At 44.9% G+C, this 26,447-nt stretch overlaps 1 protein-coding gene and 1 long non-coding RNA gene across 2 annotated transcripts; both read left to right on the top strand.

Moving 5' to 3' along the window:
• Window positions 1-4,872: 4,872 nt before the first annotated feature.
• On the top strand, window positions 4,873-10,408 carry RBM15 (RNA binding motif protein 15). Its single transcript, XM_034767545.1, has one exon. The coding sequence runs from the start codon at window positions 5,065-5,067 to the stop codon at window positions 7,924-7,926; it is 2,862 nt and encodes a 953-aa protein (XP_034623436.1). The 5' UTR covers window positions 4,873-5,064; the 3' UTR covers window positions 7,927-10,408.
• Window positions 10,409-10,431: 23 nt separating this feature from the next.
• Window positions 10,432-20,793, top strand: LOC117875938. The gene is made up of 3 exons (XR_004645396.1): window positions 10,432-13,775; window positions 15,340-15,388; window positions 20,344-20,793. It is a non-coding gene; the product is annotated as an uncharacterized LOC117875938 (long non-coding RNA).
• Window positions 20,794-26,447: the final 5,654 nt, after the last annotated feature.

Raw genomic sequence — 26,447 nt, 5'->3', positions numbered from 1 at the left:
CCAGCGTACCCCTTACTCCCATGGCTCATGAAGTCTTACACAGGAAACCTGACAGCAGCAAGGAGTGCTTCAACAATAGGCTGAGCAGGTGCAGAGTGACCAAAGAATGTGCCTTTGGCAGATTAAAAGTGCGCTGGTGCTGCCTTTATGGCTGGCTAGCCCTAAATGAGGAAAATATTCCCATGGTCATAGCAGCCTGCACCTGTCCTCCTTGTTGCACCTTGGGTGCTTCCTTATCTAGCAGAGGCACTCCGCCGGTGTATAGGGGTTTCCCCTGAAGGCCACATCTGCTGAAGCACAAGAAACAAGAAACAGAAGCATGATTTTTAGTTCATGCACAGCATTGAATCATTATAGTAAAATATACCTCTTTTTACAAATCGCTTTCCCACTGTCCCTTGGCAAGCACACATCTTGGTGAACACCCTAAACATGGTCTGAGGGGGTGGGGGGAGTGATGTTTGGTGCTCAAGATGGGCAAAGTTTTTCAAACTGGGGTCTGCAGACTCCTGGGGTTCCACAAGTGTACTCCAGGTGGTCTGCAGGCCTCGCTGATCAACTCCTCCACCTCCCTCCCTCAACTGCTCTCCCTCCCTCTCAACGCCTCACGCACACCAGGGAACAGCTGTTCAGCAGCATGCAGGAGGCGCTGGAAGGGAGGGGGAGGAATGGGGACGGACCGCACTCAGGGGAAGGGGTGGAAGGAGGTGGGGAAGAGGAAGGGCAGGGGTGAAGCGGGAGTGGGAAGAGGTGGGGCCTTGAGGGAAGGGGTGGAGTGGAGTGGGGGGTGGAGCCTGGGGCTGAGCAGGGGGTTTGGGGGGTCTGTGAAAATTTTTTAAATCAAAATGGGGGTCCCTGGGTTGCTAAAGTTTGAGAACCGCTGGTCTGGGTAGTTTTTTAAGGGAATCACTGCAGGCAACTAGGGACAGTATTGTAAATTCTGCCACCATTTTCCACAGGCGAGGGTCATTGAAGCCGATATCTCACTCCAGAGGGTAAGCAAGGATGCATCATGCAGCTTCAGACCCTATGCTGCTCTCCTGTGTGCCGCTTTGGTCCCAGCACAAGTGATTGCCGATTGGTAAGGGAAAGTTTCCTACAAAGGGGGAAGGAACGAAGCAGCTCTGCCACGGAACCTACAGCAGAGGATTGGCAAGTACCTGCAGGAAAGTTTCCTAGAGACCTCTCAGACGGATTCCCGTGAAATCTCCGTGTGAATCAATACACTCTTCCACCACACTGCTTAGCTACACAAGGGAATGTGGAGCATATGCAAACTGGTACAGTTCTATCCTTTCACCCACATCTAGAATATACAGGCAAAGGACAGCTCTACCTCATATAACCGAGCAGCAGCAACGTATCCACAGGACTGTTGGTGGCAGAGGTAGGGTCACAAGCAGAGATAGGGACCAAACTCTGTGAAGGGCAGGGCTTAGCATGGCCCCCCACCCCCTCGGCAGCATCTCCAGGGGATCCCATTCTTAGGTGCCTGTCTCTCCCGATTCACTGAAGAGGGAGCCTAAGCACCTAACTCAGGTTTAGGGGATCCCATTGTTCTTCCAATGGTTTCCTAAGCATTTAAAACTGAGGACTGGTAACACTGCGTATTGCCACGCCTAAGTCCCTGTGTGCTGAGTCAGAGGGGAGCTGAGACCGGGTCTACTTGGTCCGTATTACAGGCAAACAGCTCAGCGACTGTAAGGGGGCTGAGAATTGACATGACTCAGGCAAACAGCCCTGAGACCAAAGAGAGGTTGTTCAGTTCATACCACAAGCACAGAGATCACTGGGGACTGCAGAATAGGCCCCATCAGTGCGCGTCAGAGCCCTGAGCCAGGGGTGTCCAAATGGGGGTGTGAGAGGCATTCTGGAGCTCCCCTTTCCCCCTGCGCTCCTGCGGGAGGGAGGGGGAGGACAGGGTGAGAAGAGCGCTATACAAGCTCTAGCAAGTAATGGTGCTGTGATTGGGCGCTGCTCATGAAGACTGCCCACCCATTCTGCGCTTCCCATCGCTTTTCCCTGTGTGCCTTCTCCACAGCTCCAAATGCTTCTCTGACTGTCTGAGCTTTCTCCAAAACGATTCTCATCTCATCTTCTGGGAGAACCTCATTGCTCCTGCAGGCGCCAAGTGCCAGCCAGTTCAAGCAATTCTCTGCCTCATTTATAAGTTTGTGGATTCTACTGCCATGGTTATATGCTTTCCTCAGAGCCTGGCTGATGACTGAAGCATCATAAAAGACCAATGTTCAATTCCCTGTTCTGCCACTGATTTCCTGTGTGACCTCAGACAAGTCATTTAGCCTTTCTGTTTTCCTAGCTGTACAGTGGGGCTAATAGCATTGTCCAGCCTCACAGGGGTATTGTGATGATAAATACATTAAAGATAGTGACGCATTTTGAGTTCTACTGATGAAAAATGTTATATAAGAGCTAGTTATTGTTATGTGTTGCATGCAGGAGATGCAGGTCCCAGTACAGGAGAATACCAGCAGTTCCACTGTATTCAGCCTCTTACTGGGAAGGAGTGGGGGCAGGATTAGAAAAATTAAGATACAAACATAATACTTAAATTATACTGTAGCAGTGACTTAATTATTCACTCTTTTTCTTCCCATTAGGTTGTTTCTAACGTTGGCTATTATAACTGGCAGAAGAATTGTGCGGGGCCTGGGCTCAGCAGTCCCCTCAATAAAATTTAGTAAGGGAGAACGTATCTATAGCAAGCTATTTGAGTTAATAATCCCCCTTTAGTTTTGCCCTCTATGGTTAGTGATGTTTTTAAGAGTGTTGAGGAAACAGCTGCTGCAGTTCCTTAGAAAGGCAGCTATTAAAGGAGGATGAAAATCAGCCCATTCATCCACATCTGTCTCTTGTCTCACATTTGGAGGACGATGCCCTTTGAAGTAAGAGGATTTGGCAATCGGGGTTTTAAAAAGACACTTAAAGTCTTGCCCCTTAAAAAGGAAAGCTCATGCATTTCATTGCCTCTGCTCTCCAGAGGCATGGAAAATAGAGAAGGGTGGTGCTTTTGTGGTTAAGGTGTGGAACTGAAAGCTAGTTTGGCTCTTGGCTTTGCCACAGACTCTCTATGGGGCTCTAGAGTGAGTTGCTTAATTTCCCTGGGTCTAATCCAAAACCCATTTCAACTTCAATCAGTGGAAAGACTGAATTCAGTGGTCTTTGGATCAGGGACTCTGTGGCTCAGCTCCCACTCATCTGCTTGGAGCTTGTATGCTTTTCTCCCACCTTATCTCGCTTGTTTATTGTTAGCTCTTCAGGGCAGGGACTGAAACTACTGGTGGAAAAGATTTGGGTTCGACAAATCTCCCACTTTAAAAAATTTTGAATTAAAAACAATGGGCAATTGTTGAAATGATCAGTTTGGACGTTGGCAAAGCAAAAATATCATTTTACTAGTTCAAAGGGACATTTTATTTCAAAATGTTAGTTGTTTAATACAATTTAAAAAAGGTTATATTAGAAACATGTTGACAGACCTGATCCCCTTTTCTCAATCGGGTTTTCCCCCCCCCCCAGATTATCAAACCAATCTAGATACCTCCCCCCCACTCCAGTATAGGGATGTGATCTGGGTTTTTTCTCAGATTATCAAACCCAATATGGGTGTATTTCCCATATTATTGGATCCAATCCAGATGTTCTTCCCCAGACTCTTGGCCATGATATGGGTCCCCCCCCCCATATTATCAGACCCAATCCTGGGCTATCACTGAATTACAGGACCCAATCCCCATTTTGTTCCCAGATTATCAGACCTGAGCCCAGGTGTTCCCAAGGTTTATCGGACACAAGTTTGGGTTTCCCCTGCATATTATCAGACGAATCCTACCCCCGCCCCCCCATTATCAGACATGATCTACTTTTTCCTGGATTACTGAGCCTGATCCCAGGCTCCCTCACATTACTTGGACCTGATGCCAAGATTTCTGCCAGGATTACTGGGCCCGATCCTGGTCTCCGCCCAAGATTAGTGGACCCAACCCCAGGATAGCTCACGGGATTACCGCGCCCGATCCTGAGCTCTCCCCCCACCCCACGATCACCGGCTCGTGAACGTTTTCGAGATTTTGACTTTTCGTCTGATTCGGAGAAAAATGTCAAAATCTCGAACTGTGGGGTCGAGTAGCGGGCGGGGCTGGGGGGGCAGACACCCAGTTCCCGCCCCGCCCAGCTCTAGCGCAGGCAGGAGGCATGGGGCGGCCAGCAACACGTGCGTGTGCACCTCTTCCTGACTGCCAGATTTAGCATGACTGACATCTCCCGCGGCCTATCCGTGGAGCGGGCCTGTCGTTACCATCCAATCAGATGGTTGGGGAAGATTTCAACCGACCAATGACGACTTTGGGGCGGGACAAGCTACGACCCGCGCTTAGACGGGAGAGACGTGGACTTCAGCCTACCATATCGCTAGGGCAAGGCTTTGGGTGACCAATGAGAGCGGGGGGCGGGATCACTGTGGCTCGCGACGACTCGTTAAGATTGAGGGAACCCTCATCTAATTAAATGTAAGGGGTGAAACGTTCTCTGACCAATGGGAAATGGCGGGGCGGGATGTTGGGGCCACAAGTAGAACCGTTAGAAATGACAGATAGCTCCACCAATCAGAGAAAGGAGACTATGCCACCTGACCAAGGAGCGTTAAAGAGTAGGGGAGCAAGAGCGCGAGAACCGTTAGGATTGATAGACTGACTGTCTAATCAGAACGCTGCGATTCCATAGCTGTCCAATAAGAGCCTTCAAGGTGGGTTATCCGCTTGTGAGCCACGAGAGCGCGAGAATCTGTAACGAGAGACAGACCTCCCTGCCAATCACAACGTCAGCGTGATGCTGTAGGGTGGGTCTTCCGCTGGCGAACCTTGGGAACGCCGGGGCCACTTATTACTGACAGACTCACTCTCCAATGAGGGGAGCGGGTGATGATTTAACTGTCCAATGGGTGACAGGTGGGCGGGGTTCATTTCCGCGGCAGGTTCCAAGATGGCGGCGGGTGTGTAAGCGCGGCGGTTAGTCAGGGAACCCGTCCCGGAGGTGCTTGCCGCCATGAAGGGCAAGGAGCGCTCCCCGGCCAAGGCCAAACGGTCCCGGGGCGGCGGCGAGGACTCGGCCTCCTCCTCTTCTTCGGCCCGGGCCGAGCGGAGCAGCAAGAAGCCCGGCGGCTCCAGCGCGGGCGGCAGCAACGGGGGAAAAGCGGCGGGCGGCTCCGGTGAGAGCAGCAGCCGGCGGGGCCTGCACCTGGACAAGGCCAGCCGGGGCGGGAGCCGCGAGTACGAGTCGGGGGCGGCGGCCAGCTCCGGCCGCCACGGCTACAGCAGCAGCAAGAACGCGGAGTCGTCCCGGAGCAGCGGCAGCCGGGGCGGCGGGGGTGAGTCCCGGGCGCCGCCGGCCCCCTCCTCCTCGTCGGAGTCGGCCGGGGCGGGAGGAGGTGGCGGGAGCGGCGAGTACAAGACGCTGAAGATCAGCGAGCTGGGCTCGGCGCTGAGCGACGAGGCGGTGGAGGACGGGCTTTTCCACGAGTTCAAGCGCTTCGGGGACGTCAGCGTCAAGATCAGCCGCCTCCCGCCGGGCACCGGTGCCAGCGACGAGCGGGTGGCCTTCGTCAACTTCCGCCGGCCGGAGGACGCCCGCGCCGCCAAACACGCCCGCGGCCGCCTGGTGCTCTACGACCGGCCGCTCAAGATCGAAGCGGTCTATGTCGGGGGGAGCAGCCGGCGCCGCAGCAGCCGCTCCCCGGCCCTGCTGGACAAGGATTCTCATTCTCCCTACGGGGCCGCGGCCGTGGGCGTGGCGGCTGCAGCGGCCGCAGCTGTCAGGCACCCCCCGGCCGGAGCAACCCAGAGGGCGCTGTCGCCGGCGGGTGGAGGAGGGGGCCTGGGCTACAGAGACTACCGGCTACAGCAACTCGCTCTGGGCCGCCTGCCCCCGCCACCTCCCCTGCCTAGGGAGCTAGAGAGGGAGCGGGACTACGGGGCTTTCTATGATACCCGTGTGCGGCCAGCCTATGGGCTGGAGCGAGTGGCTGGAGTGGCAGCGGCTGGGGGCTTCCGAGGAGGAGGAGGTGCTGGAGTTGCTGGTGAGGAGGAGATCAGTCCTGAGGATGATCAGAGAGCCAACCGCACTTTGTTCCTGGGCAACCTGGACATCACAGTGAGCGAGTCGGACCTGCGCCGGGCCTTTGACCGCTTTGGGGTCATCACAGAAGTGGACATCAAGCGTCCGGGTCGTGGCCAGACCAGCACCTATGGCTTCCTCAAATTTGAAAATCTGGACATGGCACACCGGGCCAAGCTAGCCATGTCTGGAAAGGTGCTGCTGCGCAACCCTATCAAAATTGGTTACGGCAAAGCCACTCCTACCACCAGGCTTTGGGTGGGTGGCCTTGGGCCTTGGGTGCCACTGGCTGCCCTGGCAAGGGAGTTTGACCGTTTTGGCACCATTCGCACTATTGACTATCGTAAAGGTGACTCATGGGCTTACATTCAATATGAGAGCCTGGATGCAGCTCAGGCCGCTTGTGCCCACATGCGTGGCTTCCCTTTGGGTGGCCCAGACCGCCGCCTCCGAGTGGACTTTGCTGACACTGAGCATCGCTACCAGCAACCCTACTTGCAACCTCTGACCCTACCACCACCTGCCCACTATGAGCTAGTAGCAGAGGCAGCTGCCTTTGGGGCTCACCGTGGGGCTCCCCCAGACCCACTTCGGGGGGCACGGGACAGGACACCACCACTGCTCTATAGAGACCGTGAGAGAGATCTCTATCCTGAGGCAGACTGGGTGCCACCACCACCTCCTGTACGGGACAGGAGCAATCGAGCAGCTGCCTACGACCCACTGGAAAGTTTGGAGCGCCGGCGGGATGGCTGGTCCCTGGAGCGGGACCGAGGAGAGAGGGAGCTGGGTGGCACCAGCAGCAGTAGGGACCAACCCAGGAAGCGAAGACTGGCAGAGGATGGTGGACGGCACTTAGACCGCTCTCCAGATAGCGAGCGTTCAGCTGTGTCCCGTAAGCGACATTGTTTGGCCACGGCCTCTCCCCCAGATCGCAGTCCTGACCTTGGTGGGAGCAGGGAGCGCTACGCTAGTGACACAGAACGCTTATCCTCCCGTTTGCTCCTGCTGGAGCGACCATCACCTGTCCGGGAACCACGCAGGGGCAGTCTTGAACGAGGTCCGAATGAAAAGCGTGACCGGAAAAACTCTGCTGAAAGAGAGAGGAAGCACCGCACCTCCACAGCAGCTGCTGCCCAGGAGTGCAAGAGCCCAGCCAAAAAGGACGAGCGAACCACAGAAGGGGGCAGTGGTGGAGGGTCCCGGCTCAAACCTCCACCCCAGAAGCAGCAGCAGCAAGATGGAACGTCACAGGCTGGCGGGGCCCCCAAATTATGCCTGGCTTGGCAGGGGATGCTCCTGCTGAAGAATAGCAACTTCCCGTCCAACATGCACCTGCTTCAGGGGGACCTCAGTGTAGCTAGCAGCCTCCTGGTGGAGGGAGCAACTGGTGGCAAAGTGGCCCAGCTCAAGATCACCCAGCGTCTCCGCCTGGACCAGCCCAAGCTGGATGAGGTAACCCGCCGTATTAAAGTGGCGGGACCCAATGGTTATGCCATCCTCTTGGCTGTGCCTGGCACCTCGGACAACCGCTCCTCATCTGGGGCCAGTGATGCTGCCACCACCTCCACACAGAGGCCGCTCAGGAACCTCGTGTCCTATCTAAAGCAAAAGCAGGCTGCCGGAGTGATCAGCCTCCCTGTGGGGGGCAACAAAGACAAGGAGAACAGCGGGGTCCTGCACGCCTTCCCACCCTGCGACTTCTCCCAGCAGTTCCTGGACTCCACGGCCAAGGCCCTGGCCAAATCAGAGGACGACTATCTGGTCATGATCATTGTCCGTGGTGCATCTTAAAGCCCTTGTGTTTTCTGTATCCAACCCTGCCTATTTCTCCTCCACACAGCCCCTCCAGTGTGTGCCAGGTGCTATGGGATACAGCCTTAGCCAACCCCACAATTATTTTTAATTAGATCGTTATTTGTAGCCAATTTTCCCCGCCTGTTTTTCTGTAACTATATTTTTCTATAGTTAGAAGCCAGGAAGGTTTAGCCTTCAGCCTGAGTAGGATATTTTGAGGATCCCTTATCAGTGAGGGTAGCAGGGAGGTTAAGCCTGCTTCAACTAAAAATGAGAAATTCCCACTTTTATTAATTTTTACTTTGTTCTTTTTCATTTGATCATTTTTTAAAAGCAGGTTTAAAAACTTCTCTAGAATTACAAACTTAAAAGACCAGATATAAAGCACTAAGTAGTTTAAACAGAAAACCACATACCAGATAGTGGACTGGCATTGACTCATTTTGAGTCTTTGAAATTCTGTGAAGGCCTTAGACCAGTAGCCCTAAGTTAAATAAGTCCTTTATCAGGAACCTGAATGGTTTCACTTTGAGTTGACTGACTCAAGGTTGATTTCTTTTAGGTGACTAGCACCTCATCTTGTGGTACACTGTAGCTCGAACATTGAATTCCTTTGTAGGTATTAATTTGAGGATTTCACTCAGTCCACAGAAATGCATGCCCAAAAGGTGTGCTTTTAACAGGTGTGTTCCTCCTGTTCTGAGTTCCATTGTATCCCATATATGCACTTTGGGTTTGTAGCAGTAACAACATTTTGGTAAATAGGCGAGGACTTTGTTACAAACCTTGAATGTCTTGTGCTTACTCTAGTATGCAAGAAACAAGTAGGTGCTTAAGAACAACTAATCATTTGGTGGGTTTTTTTGTTGTTTTTACTGCCTTTTTCAGAGTTGCAGGTACAGTGGATTCTACCGTGCAGACTCCAAACAAGTATACTCTTCAGAGAGGGCTTTTAATTCTGTGAAAATTAAACTATGTAAAGTTTTCATCACCATTTTATCTTTGTTAATAGAAAGAAACTGCTGTCTGTCTTCTGAGGACCTTTTTTTAAGGTACAGTAGAATGGGCATTATGTGAGGTTTCATAGTCATTTGGACTAGTGTTTTTTAGCATCTTGGCAGAGTATTAAAAGTTCTCCAAAATGTTGAAAAAGCAGTTCACCTTGTTCAACAAACCTAGTACATTTTCATTTAATTTTTTCTCTATGCTTTTCTCCCTTATTATCTTGATAAAACCTAGAAAAAAAGATATCAAATCATTTTAAAGCCCCCACTTTAGCTAGTCCCCAAACGAAGTGTAAATATGAATATACTTATTTACACTGTACAAACCTCTTTGTAGAAACAAGAACATGATCTTGCACTTGGGTTGTCTTTTTGCCTAGGTTTAAACTATGGTTTTTGAAATGTGGCTGTGTAAAAGTGACACTGCCTTACTCAGACCCTGTAGTGTATTCATTGTTCACTACTGACTAAAACTAGTGTTTGCTACTCCTTACATTTTTCTAAACTAAAATTACAAACCTCATTTAATACTCTTAATGTTAGTGAAAGTAAAATCCAGGACTTGTGGATTGTCCTTCAGTATGAATGTAATAGGCTTATAGAAGGCAGAATGCAGCTGTTTGTCTTGCTATTAACAGTGAGAATTGTGGTATTTTTGGAAATGGCACCAATTACATAAGGGATGATCCATATGTTGTAGGTAATACAGCATATTCGCCACTTGTGACAAAGAATGTCTGTTTTATTTAGCAGGTGTCTATGTTGCATATTATGTAATTCATCACAGATGCTGTGTTGCCCATTTCATTGTCTTTTAAGCATTTGTTGCATTTACAGTGGGTTTCCTCATTGTATTTGTGATGCAGGAGGAAGTTAGAATCACTTTAAAGTACTGGGCTAATTACTCTTAGTGTTTTAAAGACCACCCATCCAACTTTACCACAGGGAATTCAAAAATGTAAAATACTAGCAGTAAGCTTGTTTGTATTCAACTTTTAAACTTGCCAAGAACAGTGTTTGTTACTGTCATATGCAACAGACACCTGTTGGTGTGGTTTTTTTTGTTTTTGTTTTTTAAAAAGAAACCAACCAAACTTGGGGTCAAAGTACATTTATCAGCAAATCTCTGACAGCTAACACTTAGGGAAGTCCTCCTAGGAAAGAGCATTCTAGATGCACTTTCATTTTTCCTTGAAAATTAAGCAGTCATGTTCATTATCTCTGGCTTCTATGAGTTTGAGATGTGCTATACTGAAAATTAACATGGCATGGACAAGATTGTACTTCAAACTCCAGGTTTCTTGGTTTCTTATTTAATGAGGTATCTGCTTCTGTTAAATCTGGTTTATTTGCTGTTCTGTTTTGCAAACAAGGATTTGAACACCCTTTAAGGGTACATAAAGTCAAAACAAGTGACAGGCAACATTTTGACACAGCACTTAGCCACAGGTTGCATCAATTCTAATACAGCTCTTTTGGCTAATACAGCTCTTTTGGCTAATACAGCTCTTTTGGCTGCATTTTCCCTTATGCTATAGAAGCCCACAGCATTGGAGTAACTGTCCACTTAAACCTCCCTTGCCAGAGCTGACTGCTAGCAGAAGTCCATATTTAATGCCACTTCTGTATAGAGTAAAACAGATTTAGCAGAGTTACATTTTCTGGTTATATTTGTCATTATGTGGCTCTGGTAAGAGCTCAGTATCTCTTCTAATGCTGTGTGCAGCTGATGTTCCTATATTTCATTAGTTACAATGTACTGAATTAGCAGGAAAAGGGATGTCCCTTTCCTGAATCATCATTTCATAGTGTGCTTTATGCTTTGGGGAAAGAACCTCAAGTGACTCATACTTTTGTTAATATTTTAGATTTTTACAAATCGCAAACTTTATACAACTCTCTTGGCTGTTAGCCAATGGCTTTGTTTGCTTGAATCTAGTGTACAGTCTGTTTGTTTGCTGGCACTGTGACATGAATCTCAAGGCTACCTCAAACTATTGCAAGGTATAGACTCCTGTGGTTTAGACAGTGATGTCACCCTTGCAAGGATCGCAGAGGGGAGATGAGAGGTATAGGCAACACAGACAAATAGGTCTTAAACCTTTTTAAAGAAGTATGAGTTCTCAGTTAGATGTCTCTTCTTGCCAATAGTGGTTGAAGGTATTTTGGAGGCAGCCTCCTATGGAGGGCAGAGAAGAGAGAACACAAGTTCCTTGGGTAGTTTAAGGAACCATCTAGCTGATGTTAGGTGTGGTGTGTAGGGCCTTGAGTATTAGTGGGGAGTGGAGAACAAAATGGTAGGGTGAGAGTCTAAAGACTTCTGAGGTTTTGCGTGAAGGCTGCTGGGGATATCCTTTCCCAATTCAGTGTTGACAGCAGTGCTTATCGGGAGCCTGCTAAGAGCCTACTATGAAAAGATACCAGACTTGAAGAAATCATTGCCGTGTAACTAGAGGATTTGGGATTCTTTCCCCCTGCCTCCCGTTCTTAATGACTTTCTACAAGTAAAAACCAAGGACAGCTACTCCAATGAATCATTAAACTTGACATAAAAGTAGTCTTTGTATAAGACTTAAGCAAAACAAACCATATTATTTTGAAAATGTTAAATGAATTTAATTTCATGCAGTTCTAATTGTATGAAAATGATGGATTAGAAATACTACTTGAATAGTAACATCTTAAGTTTTGTTTATTAGGTGCATCCTTGATTTGACCTCTTTGCTACAGTAATGGAGTTGCATCCTGCTGTTGGAATTATACAGCAAAATGAGAAGATATCAACATGTAACACTACATTTCATGTTTTTATTGAGAAGTTGCCTTCAGGAAATGTCCTTTGAGGAAAATCAAGTGAATTATAAACCATTCAGTTGGTTTTCCTCGTGGCTGATTTTTGACATGTTCTGTTAGCTGTTAGAAACCTGTTGAATATCTTCAATCCTGTATATCTTCAATCCTGTAAACCTAGTTTAACAGCAGTCCAAAAAACCTGCACTACTTGTCATGCATTTATATATAGAAAGTGACTTCATTTCAAGGTTTTGTGCCGGTGGGTGGTATTGGTGCTTTTCGAAGTCCAAGTAGAATACTTAGAAAGGCCTTGTTGTTCGTTTATGTTCATCTGTATAGTGTGGGGAGGGGAAAACCTGTTGTTGTTTCAGTACAAATGTTTACCTTTTCTTTCCTCCTGCAAGCAACGCTGGTGGACTGCGGAAGATAACATGGGATTCCAAGCTCTAATGGACCTTTGTGAAGAGAAGTTGTGGCTCATGTGGAATTTACATGGGCCTCTTGATGGAAGAAAGCTTATCTGTTTAGTATTTGTGCATTTTACTAAAATGGCAGCTTTAAAAAAAAAAAAAAAAAGTTGTGTATCTGCTATTGTGATGCCAATGCCCGTGTTTTAAAGTGGAAAAATGACCTCTTTGCTTTGTGCTGTGTACACAAGATTTCTGGAAAAGTAAAGGAATACCCTTTTTATGGCTCACACAGCTTAAAAGTAGCTGTCACTCAAACATGCGCTCACAGTTGAGCTGATTTTGTTTCATTCTAAATAAATTGTTTCTTTTGAGGAAAATGTTTTTCTGCCTGGAAGTGAATTGACAACAAACCTTTGACCCCTTTGTTTGCAGCTAAGGGGTACTTGCTGCTGCTGCTCAGTTGTTGATCTGATAGTTGTGGGTCTTGAGCAAGAAGCAGGGAGACCATCACTTTCATATTGACCAGCCTGTTGTATCAGATCTGAAGAATCTAGTTCATTGTGTTGCTGTGGCACCTCCCTTTGATTGCAATGAAGGGGGTCATTTGCTGCTAACTCCTCATCTTTACGAGGAAACGGTGCTGATGCGGGCATGCAAGAAGCAGGGAAAACACCATAAAAGCCTCAGAACAGTGTGCAAGTCTGGGGCTTCGCTGGTTTGAAGAGCTGGAGTTCCTGAATTTTAAGTTTGATTTATTTTGTTCACCCAACTTGTTTGGCTTTAGTTTTGATTTTTTTTTTTTTAATTTGAAGAAAAAGTTTGAAATTGCTTTGAATCATGCACGTAAACCTTTGCACCAAATTGCCAAAAGAAAAGAAAAATGAGTCTCATTAAAAAGTGTTAAATGATGTTAATAAAACCTTTCCTGACACACTTTGAGGAGCTCCTCCATCTCCAGGGGCTTTTCACCAGAGTTATGCAGTGATGGGTTTAGTTCTGAATGGATGAAGAATTCCAGAGCTAGAGTTTGTAATTAAAACGTTTGCATTGGTATCAGTGCCTTATTTTGGCCGGTTTTGAAGCAAATGTTCCACACGCCTTGGATGTGCATGCACCCTGATCGTTTCATAGGTACGACTGCACGTTTGCTTGCGGTCACCTCAGTTTGTAGTACAGATTGTGAGAGGAAAATATGGAGGCACCTTTGAAAAAAATGTATGCTGTAGTTCCTGCATTATCCTGTACGGGGGCTCCTGAGCTTTGGAAGGCTGTTCCAGTACAGGAGTACAACTCCATGTTTGCTGCAGGAGACTTCGGGGCATTTGACAACACCAGAGCTCAAGAGGAAGCTAACACTGCTGCATCGTTGGCTTCAGAAACCTCTCGTGTTATGTTTGCCAGTCTTTGTTAGAATTAACTAGTCGCTGTCTGACATGCAGATGAAGACACCTTGAGATGCGAGCTTGCTCTGGTTACCTTGAAATCGTAATCTACTGTGGATAAAGAACCCTAGTCCTGTCCTTCATCCATGCAGGATGATTGCTAGGCAACAGGTGCTTATCAACAAAGGATGCCACGATTTTGTTCTGCAAGGTGTCCGTTCCCGTGGCAAACAGCTGTATAAATCTCTTATAAACAGGTAAGGGGGTTTTAAAGGTCAAACTAAATTGTGATTTATAGGGAGAAGGTTATGTTGATTTAAGTGTTTTTTGTTCTTTATCCTCCACCCCTGAGGATACCTACTAATTTTTACTAACGTGTTCACTCCAGGTCAAAGAGCCATGACTACCAATCTTTGGGGACTGGACTGTACTCTTCAGTACCACTCAATGCTACTTTTTAGTTTGGTCCTGGGGGGTTCATATTAAAGGATGCAAAGCACCTCTAGCAACTGGGGGTGCAAGACACTGGTCTCATGAATAAAACCTCAGGTTTTCTGGCAACCTAGTGTATGTCTACACTTCAAAAATAAAATCTGTGGCAACGAGTCTCAGAGCCCAGGTTTGCAGACAGGCTTTTGCTATAGGGCTAAAAATAGCAGTGTGGCTGTTCCTGTTTGGCCTAGAGCGTGGCCTCTGAAACCTGGTGGGGGTGATGGGTTTGTGTCTGAGGGGTAATGTACGCACTACTATTTTTAGCCCTGTGGTGTGAACCCAGGTCTGTAGACCCAAGCTCTGAGACTTGCAATTATGCGTGGTTTTTTGCAGCATAGACATACCCCTTATCCTTCACCTAATTCTTGAATGAAAACCCTAACTTAACCCAGAATGCTACTTAATGTGTGCGTGCGCGCATGTGCGCAGAGCTGGCATAAGCAGACTAAGCAGTTGCTTAGGGCTCCAAGCAGGTCAAGGGGCCCCCTATTAATTATTAGTATATGTTGTGAGGGGGTGGGAAATATTCCTGCTTAAGGCTCCCAATGGGCTAACACTGGCATGGGGGGGGGAGGGTGTTGTGAATATGGGCACACTGAGGACTGGCCAGTGATTCAACAAAGCTGCTCGTCTGTTTGTGGTATGCTGGTATAAGTGTAGGATTAAGCTGCATAACACAAATGCCCTGGAGCTGTTCTAGATATGTGATAACTAGAAAACTCCAACTTCATATGGAGTTTGTTTCCCACCACGAGTTTGTATTCATTGTAGTCAGGAATAAGACATTTTTACTCAGGGTTTCTTTTCCCATCTTGCTCAGAATATCATCTAAATCTTAAATTTGGTACAGTTTTAATTCCATTTACAGAAGGTATGTAGACTTTGGGCCTGTAGTAGTACTATGAATCAGAGGTGTGATTGAGCACTTTCAGCATTGACATGGCTGGGTTATCAATCCCAGCCAGGGCGATGGAGTTTTATTCATATGATCCAAATAATTGGGACATCTTCAAGAAGACGGATAATGGAGACAGGCAGTCTGGATGGGTGGATCAGTGATCTGGTATTTACTATCTGATTTTCATGTCCTTTTGATGTGAGAAGCTGGAACTTCCTGCAAATGCAATGTGGTGCCCCTGGAGGCTAATCCATAAGAGGTCCCTCTAGCTGTATTCGACATTCAGTATGAATCTCCTTTAATTAAGAGATTATTTCTATTCTCCCTGTATTAATAGATACTTATACCCCAGTGATTTTAATTAGTGTTGGCGTGTGGTGCAGGGTGATTCTCTAATGGCTGTTCTGTAATAGTGAGTTATTTCTTCACAGGATTGTTCAGCCCCTCTGGATTGGTTAGAGGGACGCCTTAACGTGCCAGGTAACTGCACACTTTTGTTTAAAATTAATAATTGTAAAGGTTAACAGTGCTTATATGCATTGAATTAATTTGGCTAGTGGGACTTCAGGTAAACAAGTTTAATGGGAAAATGGATTTATAAGATGAATCATTTAACTGCCCTGCTGTGTAAACTGATTCTAGCCAAACAAGAGGGGAATTGGCTATTTGAATTCACACCCATGTTTCTTTGGAACTGTGCTTTTTATCTGCTGCAGGTGTGTTGTAAATAAGGACAAAATATCAGTCTGCTCTTAAACTTGAACAGCTGCTAACATTCACAGTAAAGCTTGTGTAAGACTTAGCGCTATACAGCTAACATTTTATTGCAGAATGGCAAGAAATTAGATCATAGAGAGACACTGTCCCAGAGAACTGAAAAAGACAATGTGTGGTGGTTTTCAGAGAGAGTAGTTTGGACAAATACTTTTAGAAGAGTGGGGAATGTGACTGTTTTGTAACTGAAGGAGTCTGCCAGCCATTCACTTGAGCTGTGTTATTGCCCACTTGATAACAAGATACTATTCAGCTCTCACTCCAGTAAACCATAAACCAATAGAGGACCTAATCTAACTTCATTTTGACCATAAAGGATTCTTTCCATTGACTTTTTTAATGGGAGCTTGGGCCCTGTATGAGGGCCCTGAGATGTTTGGATATTAATTGACATAATTCTCATTAAGTCGGGGCATCTCAAGCAGGAACAGAGCACTGATTATATGGGAAACAGTCTGGATTCCTTTTGCTGGCTAGTCCTTGTATTGCCTCCAGTGAAGTGCTTACTCAAGTGATGTGTTACTTAAATCCAAAAAACAAACTTGACTGGAGAATCAGTCACGTTCATATTAGTTTTACATCCTGAACTGAAGATCAGTCTGGCTTCAGATTTTAACTTTTGTTCAGAGTTGCTGCATTCTCAGTGTAATTCTTTGACTATTTAATTATAATGACTAAAGTATCTAGCATGTTGGCAGCATTATCTAAATTAATACGAAGAGATACATGTGCTGTCCTGTTCAGGGCAGTATCTCTGCAGCACGTGACAATGATGTCTAGTCTTGGAAGCAACCTTGCCTTGGTTATTTCCTTGTGGGTTCTGCAATGTGCAACAAATGAGCTTTTAGGTATTTCATGTTTAGGCTGCACCTTCTTTCTAATCTCCAAGTACCACGTTTGAATCGCATCAAATCTAGACATGACTACCCTAAATTGTTCTATTTCTTGACTAGATTTAGGGTGCCAAGTGGACATCTGGTGTGTGAAATACCTCTCCTTCCATGGGCTACTGCTTCCAAAAGCTATTGTGAAGATCTGTATTTGCTAGTGCTTCAGGACTCTCTAGCTCATTGTGGCCAAGGAATTGCTCTTAGTCAATTATTCAGACTTAGCCCAGGTCAGCATATGTGAAATGAGTCTCCATTCAGAGCTATGAACTCCTTGTCAGTCTCAGTGGAGAAGGAATTGAAAATGAACTTTCCTTTTGGCCCTAAAAGAATCACCACTCTGTCAGGAAAAACAATGAGGAGTCCTTGTGGCACCTTAGAGACTAGCAAATTTATTTGGTTTCAGAGTAGCAGCCGTGTTAGTCTGTATCCGCAAAAAGAACAGGAGTACTTGTGGCACCTTAGAGACTAACAAATTTATTTGAGCATACGCTTTCGTGGGCTACAGCCTACTTTATCGGATGCATAGAGTGGAACACACAGAAGATATTTATACATACAGAGAACATGAAAAAGTGGAAGTAGCCATGCCAACTGTAAGAGGCCAATCAATTGAGATGAGGTATCATCAGCAGGAGGAAAAAAAAATTTTTTTTTTTGAAGTGATAATCGAGATGACCTATAGAAGGTGTGAGGATAACTTAACATGGGGAAATAGATTCAAGCTTTTGTGGGCTAGAACCCACTTCATCAGATGCATGGAGTGAAAAATACAGGAGCAGGTATAAAGACATGTCAGAGTTGAGGCACGTTGGTGGGGCAATGTAAGGAAGCTAACGTTTTCCTGTACTGTCACTATTGCATGGATGAATGAAAGACTTCATTCTCAGTGTCTATCAATCCCATATCTATTCATCAACACACACATTCATTTTAAATGAGGATGGATGTATCAGCATGCTTCCTAGCTGTCAAATATTTCTTAATAAATGCCTTTAGGCTTTCTCATTTCAAACTGAACTAGACTAGAAGGACCTGGCATGACCAGGAAGTGTGAAATCTGTCCTGACTGCCCAGTGCTGATTCCACATATATATGGCCTTTATAGATCTAGATCTCTACACACACGAAAGCAGTTGGCTCTAGAATGTTCACATCATGTTTACTGAACTCTAGCATCTAAAACTAGATCCTCTATGTCCATGGGGATTTTCCCAGCTGCAGCTGTTCTTTGCCTACAGCTTCATCTCATTGCCTCAAGAGTACTTGGACGGGATGGTTCTCTTCTCCCCCCCCCCCCTTTTTTTTTTTTTTTTGGTGGGGACACCACTCTGTGAGACTGGGAAGGAGTTGCTGTTGAGCAACACAGACACTCTTCTTTGTCTCTCTTAGCCCAGGCTGTGATCCTAGTCCCAGCTGGCCCAGATGAAAAAAATAGTCTAAGGCAGTGATACTCACTGATCAACAAAAATGAGTAGGGGGCTGGAGCACATGATTTATGAGGAGAGGCTGAGGGAACTGGGATTGTTTAGTCTGCAGAAGATAAGAATGAGGGGGGATTTGATAGCTGCTTTCAACTACCTGAAAGGGGGTTCCAAAGAGGATGTCTCTAGACTGTTCTCAGTGGTATCTGATGACAAAACAAGGAGTAATGGTCTCAAGTTGCAGTTGGGGAGGTTTAGGTTGGATATTAGGAAAAACTTTTTCACTAGGAGGGTGGTGAAGCACTGGAATGGGTTACCTAGGGAGGTGGTGGAATCTCCTTCCTTAGAGGTTTTTAAGGTCAGGCTTGACAAAGCCCTGGCTGGGATGATTTAGTTGGGAATTGGTCCTGCTTTGAGCAGGGGGTTGGACTAGATGACCTCCTGAGGTCCCTTCCAACCCTGATAGTCTATGATTCACTCCTCAGTGGTTCAGGAGCCAAGTTAGTGATCAGCATTACCCAAAAGAGCCATAGTAGTGTGAATCCATTGTTTCATTTACTATGGTACTATATATTCATATTTAAACAGTATGTCAGGAAATAGTCTGTGTCTGTGTCTGTCTGTATGCTCATTCTCACAGCCAAATGACTGACCAAGTATTATCAACTACAGTTGGTTAATAAATAGTAAAAGCATCCTGATTGGTTAATAATTAAATCACAGCTTTTTAATATCCTGTGCTGCAAAGAGCTGCAGGAGTCATATTAAAGAGCTACTGGTGGCTCGCAATCCTCAATCTGAGTATCACTGATGTAGGGTAAAATTTTCAAAAGTGCCCAAGTGACTCGGGAGGCAGCCTCAATCCACATTACATAGGGACTTTGGCTCCTGAGTCACTTAAATGATTTCGAAAACTTTACCCATAGATTAGACAGAATTTTTTTGTCTTCCATGTGTTACACTAATAGTTCACCAACTAGTTCAGAATAATTTTAAGGGACAAATGTCAATCTTTTAAAACCTAGAATTTAACCTAAGTGAAAACTTCTGGGCGGAACTTTCAAAAGTACTCTGTTGGCCTAATTCTGTTCCGACTGAGGTGAGTGGTAAAACTCCCATTGACTTCCGTGGAAACAGAGTTAAGCCAACACCGAGCACTCTTGAAAAGCTTACCTCTGTTTTTTCGGGTTTTCAAGCATGCAGTAAACTACGGAGTTTTGGGTTTTTTTAAAAGAAAAACTTTTCCATTTTTGCTCTGGAGAACTTTGTTGGGAAACTTTTTTTTTTTCTTAATCTAAACCAAAGATGAACACAGATGCACATTCATGTTATTAGGGAATGTTGTTCCTAGAGCTTTGAGCATTCCTGTTATCAGTGCTTGTGTATGGGGACAAATCAAGACACAACCATACAAAGCGTTTGCCAGACTGAGGAGGGGAGAACCATCCTGCTTCCCAGTTCCTGGGTGATGGGAAGCTATATTGTCGCATCTTTTCCTGAGTGTTTCTTTTTATTATTTTTCACATCATATTATTCTCAATTAGGACACAAGTAAGCGGCAACTGAAGGGGTGTAGTTCTGTCAAGTACTCAACCTTGGGTGTATTGGTGTGTACCTTAAATCAGCCAAAAAAAAAAGTGTGGGTGTCCAACATAGCCACTAAAAATCATGAGTTCTTATTAAAAAGTTGTAAAACTTTAAATACGCTTTTTATTTCCCATAACTAATGCTCACTATAAACGTTTTACATTTTGAAACAACTGTGCAAACATTTATTCTCACAGTATCCCTATAGGCGGTGAATAGCATTAGCCCCATTTTGTACATAGGGAAATGGAGGCACAGTGGTGATGTAACTTGCCTAAGGTCACAGCTAGCCAATGGCAGAGCTACGATTGAATTAAGGAGTCCTTGACTTCGTCCCTGTGCTCAAACTGCTTGGCCATGCTGCCTTCAGCTTTTTAAATGTTAAGTGAGTTTTAATTCTTCGGTTGGCTTTGGAAATTGTCACTTAAGCCTTGTTTACACAGGGGGATTGACTGGAATAAGCTGTTCCGGAATAGCTCCCCATGTGGATACTCTCTTCTAGAATAAGTCACTTAATGCTGGAATAATCACTGTGCTTATTCTACAATAAATATTCCAGTCAATTTCCCTGCGTAGACAAGGCCTTACCTTAGCAAGCAGTCAGCAGCTGACATTGACAACATAAGGTCTTATGTTTGGCTGTTTTGGTTGAAAAGGTTACTATGCAAACTATCAGGCAGGGATAAGACTTGTTTTGTGTAGCTTGGAGTTGTTTAAAATATAGCTTTAGACCTTTACCATGAGTTTTGATGATCCAATGTAGGTTTCCACAGATATGGAAGCAGGAACTGAAAACCCGCAACTGAGAGCCGGAGTACTAACAAATTTACAATGATTTCTGCTTTTGTGGAAACAGGTACTGGGTCTTCAGATATATAAGGTAAGTCTTTAAAATAAGAGTTTATAAAGTATTTTAACTTTTATTTTTGCAAATTTGACCTCTTTTTCTCCAGAAACAATTGAAAAAGCCACCAAGATGAGTGGTTTGTTTGTTTTTTATCAGTCATGGTGAACAGCCATAAGGTTTTAGATTGTTACTGCATTATCATCAAAAATCAGAGCAGTCACAGTACATTTTTAGTAAAAGTCAAGGATTTTGTGCTGATTGATTAAAAAAAATGCTGTGACAAATGAAATTCAACTATACCTTGCTAAAATATAGGCTAGCATCCTTCTCTGCTGCTTCCTCCTTGCCCTGACCACCCACATTCGCACCCTCTGCCCCAGCACTATAATACTAATCCTGGCCTGGTGAAGGGGGATGGCCCGAGTGGCAGGGGAGAGTGAGTGGGCCCGACTACACTCACCCCAGACAGCAGCAGCTCTTGTCCCAGGGGTCTGGGAGTTGAATGTGAGCCCGACCCGCGCTCACCCCGGCGTGGGCAGCAGTGAGTGTTGCTGCAACTCCATGTGTCAGGCCACAGTACCACTCACTCAAATTTCTGGCCATCCCCCCCCTGCTGTGCGGTGAGTGTGGGGCTGACTTACTCTCTGACACTACCTCCCCTCTGGACCAATGGGGTGTGACCCACCTAGAGCCTTCCCACATTGAAATCATTGACAAACAGAGAAGTCACGGTATCCATTACATTCTCACCCCTCTAACAAATGTGCAGCTGTAAGCATGACCTATGAAATAAATTGGGTCTTAGTCCAGCTTTGACAGGTGTCCATATAACAAACTACAACCACATTTGGCACTAAATAGCCCTAACTGGCCCTCACTGGCAGTTTCAGCAGCAGCAAGGGCAAAGATTAATGAGCTCTCCTTTCACATTTAGAGATGGCCCCTTTGGGTGAGGAGTGAGGTGCAAGCAGCCAAGAAGGTGTAAGGGAACTCACAGTATCTTGGCCTGATCACTGGATAGAGAGGTCAATAGCATCTAGAGGTGTCTAACAGGAATTCTTCCTGAGCACAACATTTTCTTTCACACTAAAATGGCCCATCAGACTTAATGACAAGGAAACTTTTTTTTTTTTTTTTTTTTTTTTTTTACTGGTTACAAAGTAGCAGCCGTGTTAGTCTGTATTCACAAAAAAACCAGGAGTACTTGTGGCACCTTAGAGACTAACAAATTTATTTCAGCATAAGCTTTTGTGGGCTACAGCTCACTTCTTCAGATGCATAGCGTGGAACACACAGACAGAAGATATTTATACATACAAAGAACATGAAAAGGTGGAAGTACACATATCAATTATAAGAGGCCAGTCAATTGAGATGAGCTATCAGTAGCAGCAGAAAGAAAAAACTTTGAAGTGATAATCGAGATGACCCATAGAAGGTGTGAGGAGAACTTAACATGGGGGGGAAAAGTTCAATTAGTGTAATGACCCAACCATTCCCAGTCTCTGTTTAGGCCGAAGTTAATTGTCTAATTTGCATATTAATTAGAGTTCAGCAGTCTCTCTTTGGAGTCTGTTTTTGAAGTTTTTTTGTTGCAAAACTGACACCTTCAAATCTGTCACTGAGTGATTAGAGAGGTTGAAGTGTTCTCCCATAGGTTTTTGAATGTTATGATTCCTGATGTCAGATTTGTGTCCATTTATTCTTTTGCGTAGAGACTGTCCAGTTTGGCCAATGTACATGGCAGAGAGGCATTGCTGGCACATGATGGCATATATCACGTTGGTAGATGTGCAGGTGAACATGATACAGCTCTGCGGTGACCTTTTATGGGTCATCTCGATTATCACTTCAAAGTTTTTTCTTCTGCTGCTACTGATAGTTCATCTAAATTGATTGGCCTCTTACAATTGGTATGCGTATTTCCACCTTTTCATGTTCTCTGTATGTATAAATATCTTCTGTCTGTGTGTTCCACACTATGCATCTGAAGAAGTGAGCTGTAGCCCACAAAAGCTTATGCTGAAATAAATTTGTTAGTCTCTAAGGTGCCACAAGTACTTCTGGTTTTTTTTTACTGTAACTTGCAAAATGGGTTATATCATACAATGGTTAAATTGCCTGGGATCTATTTTAATGATTTATGACACATTTGAGTAGCCCAAAACCCAGCAGTAATTCTTATTCAGGACAATAATACTGTGACTATTTCATTGGACAAATCCTGAGTTCACACTTTGATCATTCTCTTTCTAAATCTTGTGCTGATGAAAAATACCAACTAAAGACTTTCCTCTTTGGACTGTTTTTTTGAGAAGGAGTTTGTATCTAATAGAACAAGGCTTTTCAATGAAGGCTAAGGGAACTCAGGGAATGCTGCTTTCATTGAAATTAATTGTGTTAAGTGCTTACTTCCTTTAGGCACCTTTGAATATCCAGGCTGAAGGAATGATTTATAACCCCAGTGAGTCTTGTTGCCATTCTGAGTCTGGTCGTACCTTACGATGTTGTATTTATCCTTTTGGTCTTTCACTTCACCATCTCCCAAAAGCTTCTCTTAGACAGATTCTCAAGTATAGGAACAACAATATGAATCAACTCCTTTAAGTCTCATTGCTTATACAAATTGTATTTCGCTCTTCCTTGTGAAAGTATCTAAGGGGAGCCTAACAATGTGTAAAGGGTAGGCTTGGCAGAGGAAGAAATGAACTGCATGGCTCAAGATAATGAGGAGATAGAGCCTTTGTCATTGAATCAACCATTGTTAATGGAAGCAATTACTCCCTGAAAGGTGTTCAATGGCCTATTGATATTTGTTTGATCATACACAGTGCAGGTGCAGCGTAATGACCACTTAAAAGTGAAAAGCAAGATAGAGAACCTGGGAACTCGATCCTGCATTAGTGAATACTGCTACACAGCTGCCACACTAGTCTCGCCTGGCAGCAGGAGTGAGGTCTAAGAAGGGAGCATCTAGTGAGGACCTCATTTCCCATGGCGAAGATCAAGGTATATGGCAGTCTAGGTGTTCTTCATCCAGGCTAGAGTGCTTGGTCCTCAGATGAGTAGGTGTTTAAAAAGTCTTCAGCCCTGTCCAAAACAGTTAGCTCTGTTTTAACTCATTTCTGACTAGACTAACGTGCAGTTTTCTAGACATACAGAATCTTAGGCACTTTGATAATTGAGACAAAAGCATCTGTCCCAAAATGTTAATCTGAGGTCAGGTCTACACAACAAAATCTTGATGGCATAGCTGTGCTGGTCAGGGATTCGATGAGGAGTGATTTGTGACCAGCATAGCTGTGCTAGCAAAAGCCCCTGGTGTAAACGCAATTATACTGGCAAACTGAATTCTTGCTGGTAGAAATTATTTTCCTCAAGGGGGCTGGAATAAGCTATACTAGCAAAAGGGCAGTTCTGCTGTTATAAACTGCATCCTCGCTAGGAGAGCTTTGCTGGTATAATCTGCCAATGTAGTTATACCATCAAAGTGCTGCTAGTGTAGACATATAACGTAAGAGTAACCCACAAAATACCTGCTCTTGTCTTTTAAAAAAGATTTTGAAGCATATTTAAGTCATTGGGGTTTTCTCTTCCAGGATGCACAGTTTCTTTGAAATCAGTGGAGTTAGTTGAGAGCTGAATTTGACCCACTATCTTGAAGAGAATTTCCTTGCCTTGAACATGTTGTTATAGAACCATATTGAGTTGAAAGAGGACCCCTAAAAATCCCTGTTCAGTACATCTTTTTTGTGTCATGGATTTAAGAGTTAATTCACACAACCAAATCATAGGGTAACATTTGATGCTACGGTTAGAGATTAATGGACTGACTACAAGAGGGGTTCATTGCCTGCAGTTTCCATTGAAATTATTAGAAGCTGTGAGTGCTTTGAATCTTCGAAAAACCAGGCACCTTACTATCATTTATACTTGACAAATATTGCAGATTAAAGCCAAATTTTTCCCTGGTATAAGCAGGCACAGATTTTTTTGAAATCAGTGGAGTTAGATGAGGGCTGAATTTGGCCCATTATCCTTAAGTGAATCTTCTTGCCTTCAGCAATGTCTCAAATTCTTAATAAACTTGTAATGTTTGGTAGTTTTTTGTTAAATATACACCACTTGCTTTCATGCTTGAAATTACATGTTAAAGAAATGTTTCTTTAATGAAAAATTCTTTTAATGGTAGAAAGTGGATTGTGCCATTAACCAAAATGTTTTTCATTTAAAAACACTGCAGATTCCAGATCAATTAAGTTTTCAAATAGCTGGTGATAGATATTGCAAAGCCTGAAGTCACTGTAGTGTGAAGAAAGCTAAAGCTGCTGTGTTCAATCTTGCCCTTCAGAGATCGCTTTAAACATTCTCGTGCTGCTACCTTCAAACTGGTGTGAAGTGTCTAGATAAACACACAGAACGGAGGCTAAGTGAGAACAGTAATACAATATGCCCAAATATTTAAGGGGCATATTGGATACTAATGACATTTGGGGGCATAAATGGAATTAGATGTTTAACTATAGTGACTCTTGATCGTGTGGAAAGAACTGCACTGATTGCCATGAGTTAGGGAGAAATCCCCCACCTCACTTCCCCCCCTTAGAGCACATGCACAGATCTGTAGAGTTTTTTGCCTTTCTAGGGAATATTCAGAGGTTCTCCTTTTAGGAGAAAGTAGGAATATATTGTATATTCCCTGCAATGTGCACACACCTCTTGATCCTTTCCGACTGTCTGGAGACTCATTTAATACGTACGCCCAACCAGATAAGGTTAAATTAAAGTTTTTTGCCTTGGCTCTGACAGCTGAATGTAGTGTGTGCATACCCCAGTCACTTGGAGGGATGGGGAGGAGATTGGAGGAGCTGTTGATATCTGCCTTACAGTCCTTTTAAACCTGCTATTGTATGACCCATTAGGCAGTGTGGCCTGGTACACAGTGCACCTGAATGGGTAGCCCAGAGACCTGGGTTCTGTTTGTAGCTTGCTGCTTATCTTCTGTGTAACCTTGCGCAAATGTGTTCACCTCTCTACCTTCCACCCATTTTTTTTCTCTGTTTAGATAGTAAAATCTTTGGACCAGAAATTATCTTAAGTCATTTGCCCAGTGTCTAGTACAGTCTGGGTTGGGCCTCAGGGCACTTTTATACAAATAACAGGAAAAGACCATCTGACCCAATATACCTTCCCTTTTGCATTATATGGGAGTATGGCAACTTGTGGGGCTAGAAGTGAGAGTTGCTGGTTTCCCCATTCTCTGTATCAGAAGGGTCTCCTTTCTAGTCCATTCCTTTTCTAAAGGTTTTTTTCCAACTCAGGAATTTCAGCTGTGCTGCTAAATTTTTAATGAAAATATACCCAGCACATCAAATAACAATTTGTTATATTGTGTGAACAGAGGATTGAATTTAACTTTATCATATCTTAGTGCCTTCTTTAATTAAATTACTTTTGGTTCCAGCATCCTGTGTGTTATAACAAAGATGCACCATGCCAATGGTCAGGAGAACTTTTAGCAGTCACAATGTCTCCTTGATGCAGGAAAAACAGGTTTTTGTGGACTCCCTCTGTTTCTCTGAAGCTTAAATTTAATCCTCTTTAGAGTACTCTCTTCCCCGGATCATTATTCCAGATATTTTTAACAAGATCCTCTGTTTTAGCACTTTTGAGGGCCTCATCTGCTTTATGTTGAAAGGTAAGTCAGTTTTTAACTCCATATGTTTGGGTTGACTGGGTTTAGATTGCCCTTCAGGCTAAGGCGGGGCGAGCAAACTTTTTGGCCTGAGGGCCGCATCGAGTTTCAGAAATTGTATGAAGGGCTGGTTAGGGGAGGCTGTGCCTCCCCAGACAGGCAGGCGTGGCTCAACCCCTATCCGCCCCCCCCCCCCCCTTGCTTCTTGCCCCTGACAGCCCCCTGGGACTCCTGCCCCATCCACTCCCCCACTCTCTGTCCCCTGACCGCCCCATCCAACACCCCTTTTCCTTCCTGACTGCCCCCCCCGGGCCCCCGCCCCCCC

This window comes from Trachemys scripta, chromosome 4 (assembly GCF_013100865.1).
Source record: "Trachemys scripta elegans isolate TJP31775 chromosome 4, CAS_Tse_1.0, whole genome shotgun sequence".
In the NCBI taxonomy this organism is placed as follows: Eukaryota; Metazoa; Chordata; order Testudines; family Emydidae; genus Trachemys; species Trachemys scripta.
Note: the sequence above shows the minus strand (reverse complement) of the source record. Positions and strands in the feature narration are given on the sequence as shown.

Bases quoted from the DNA above. Each gene is read 5' to 3' on its own strand.
- RBM15 (XM_034767545.1), top strand. From the start codon at position 5,065: ATGAAGGGCAAGGAGCGCTCCCCGGCCAAGGCCAAACGGTCCCGGGGC.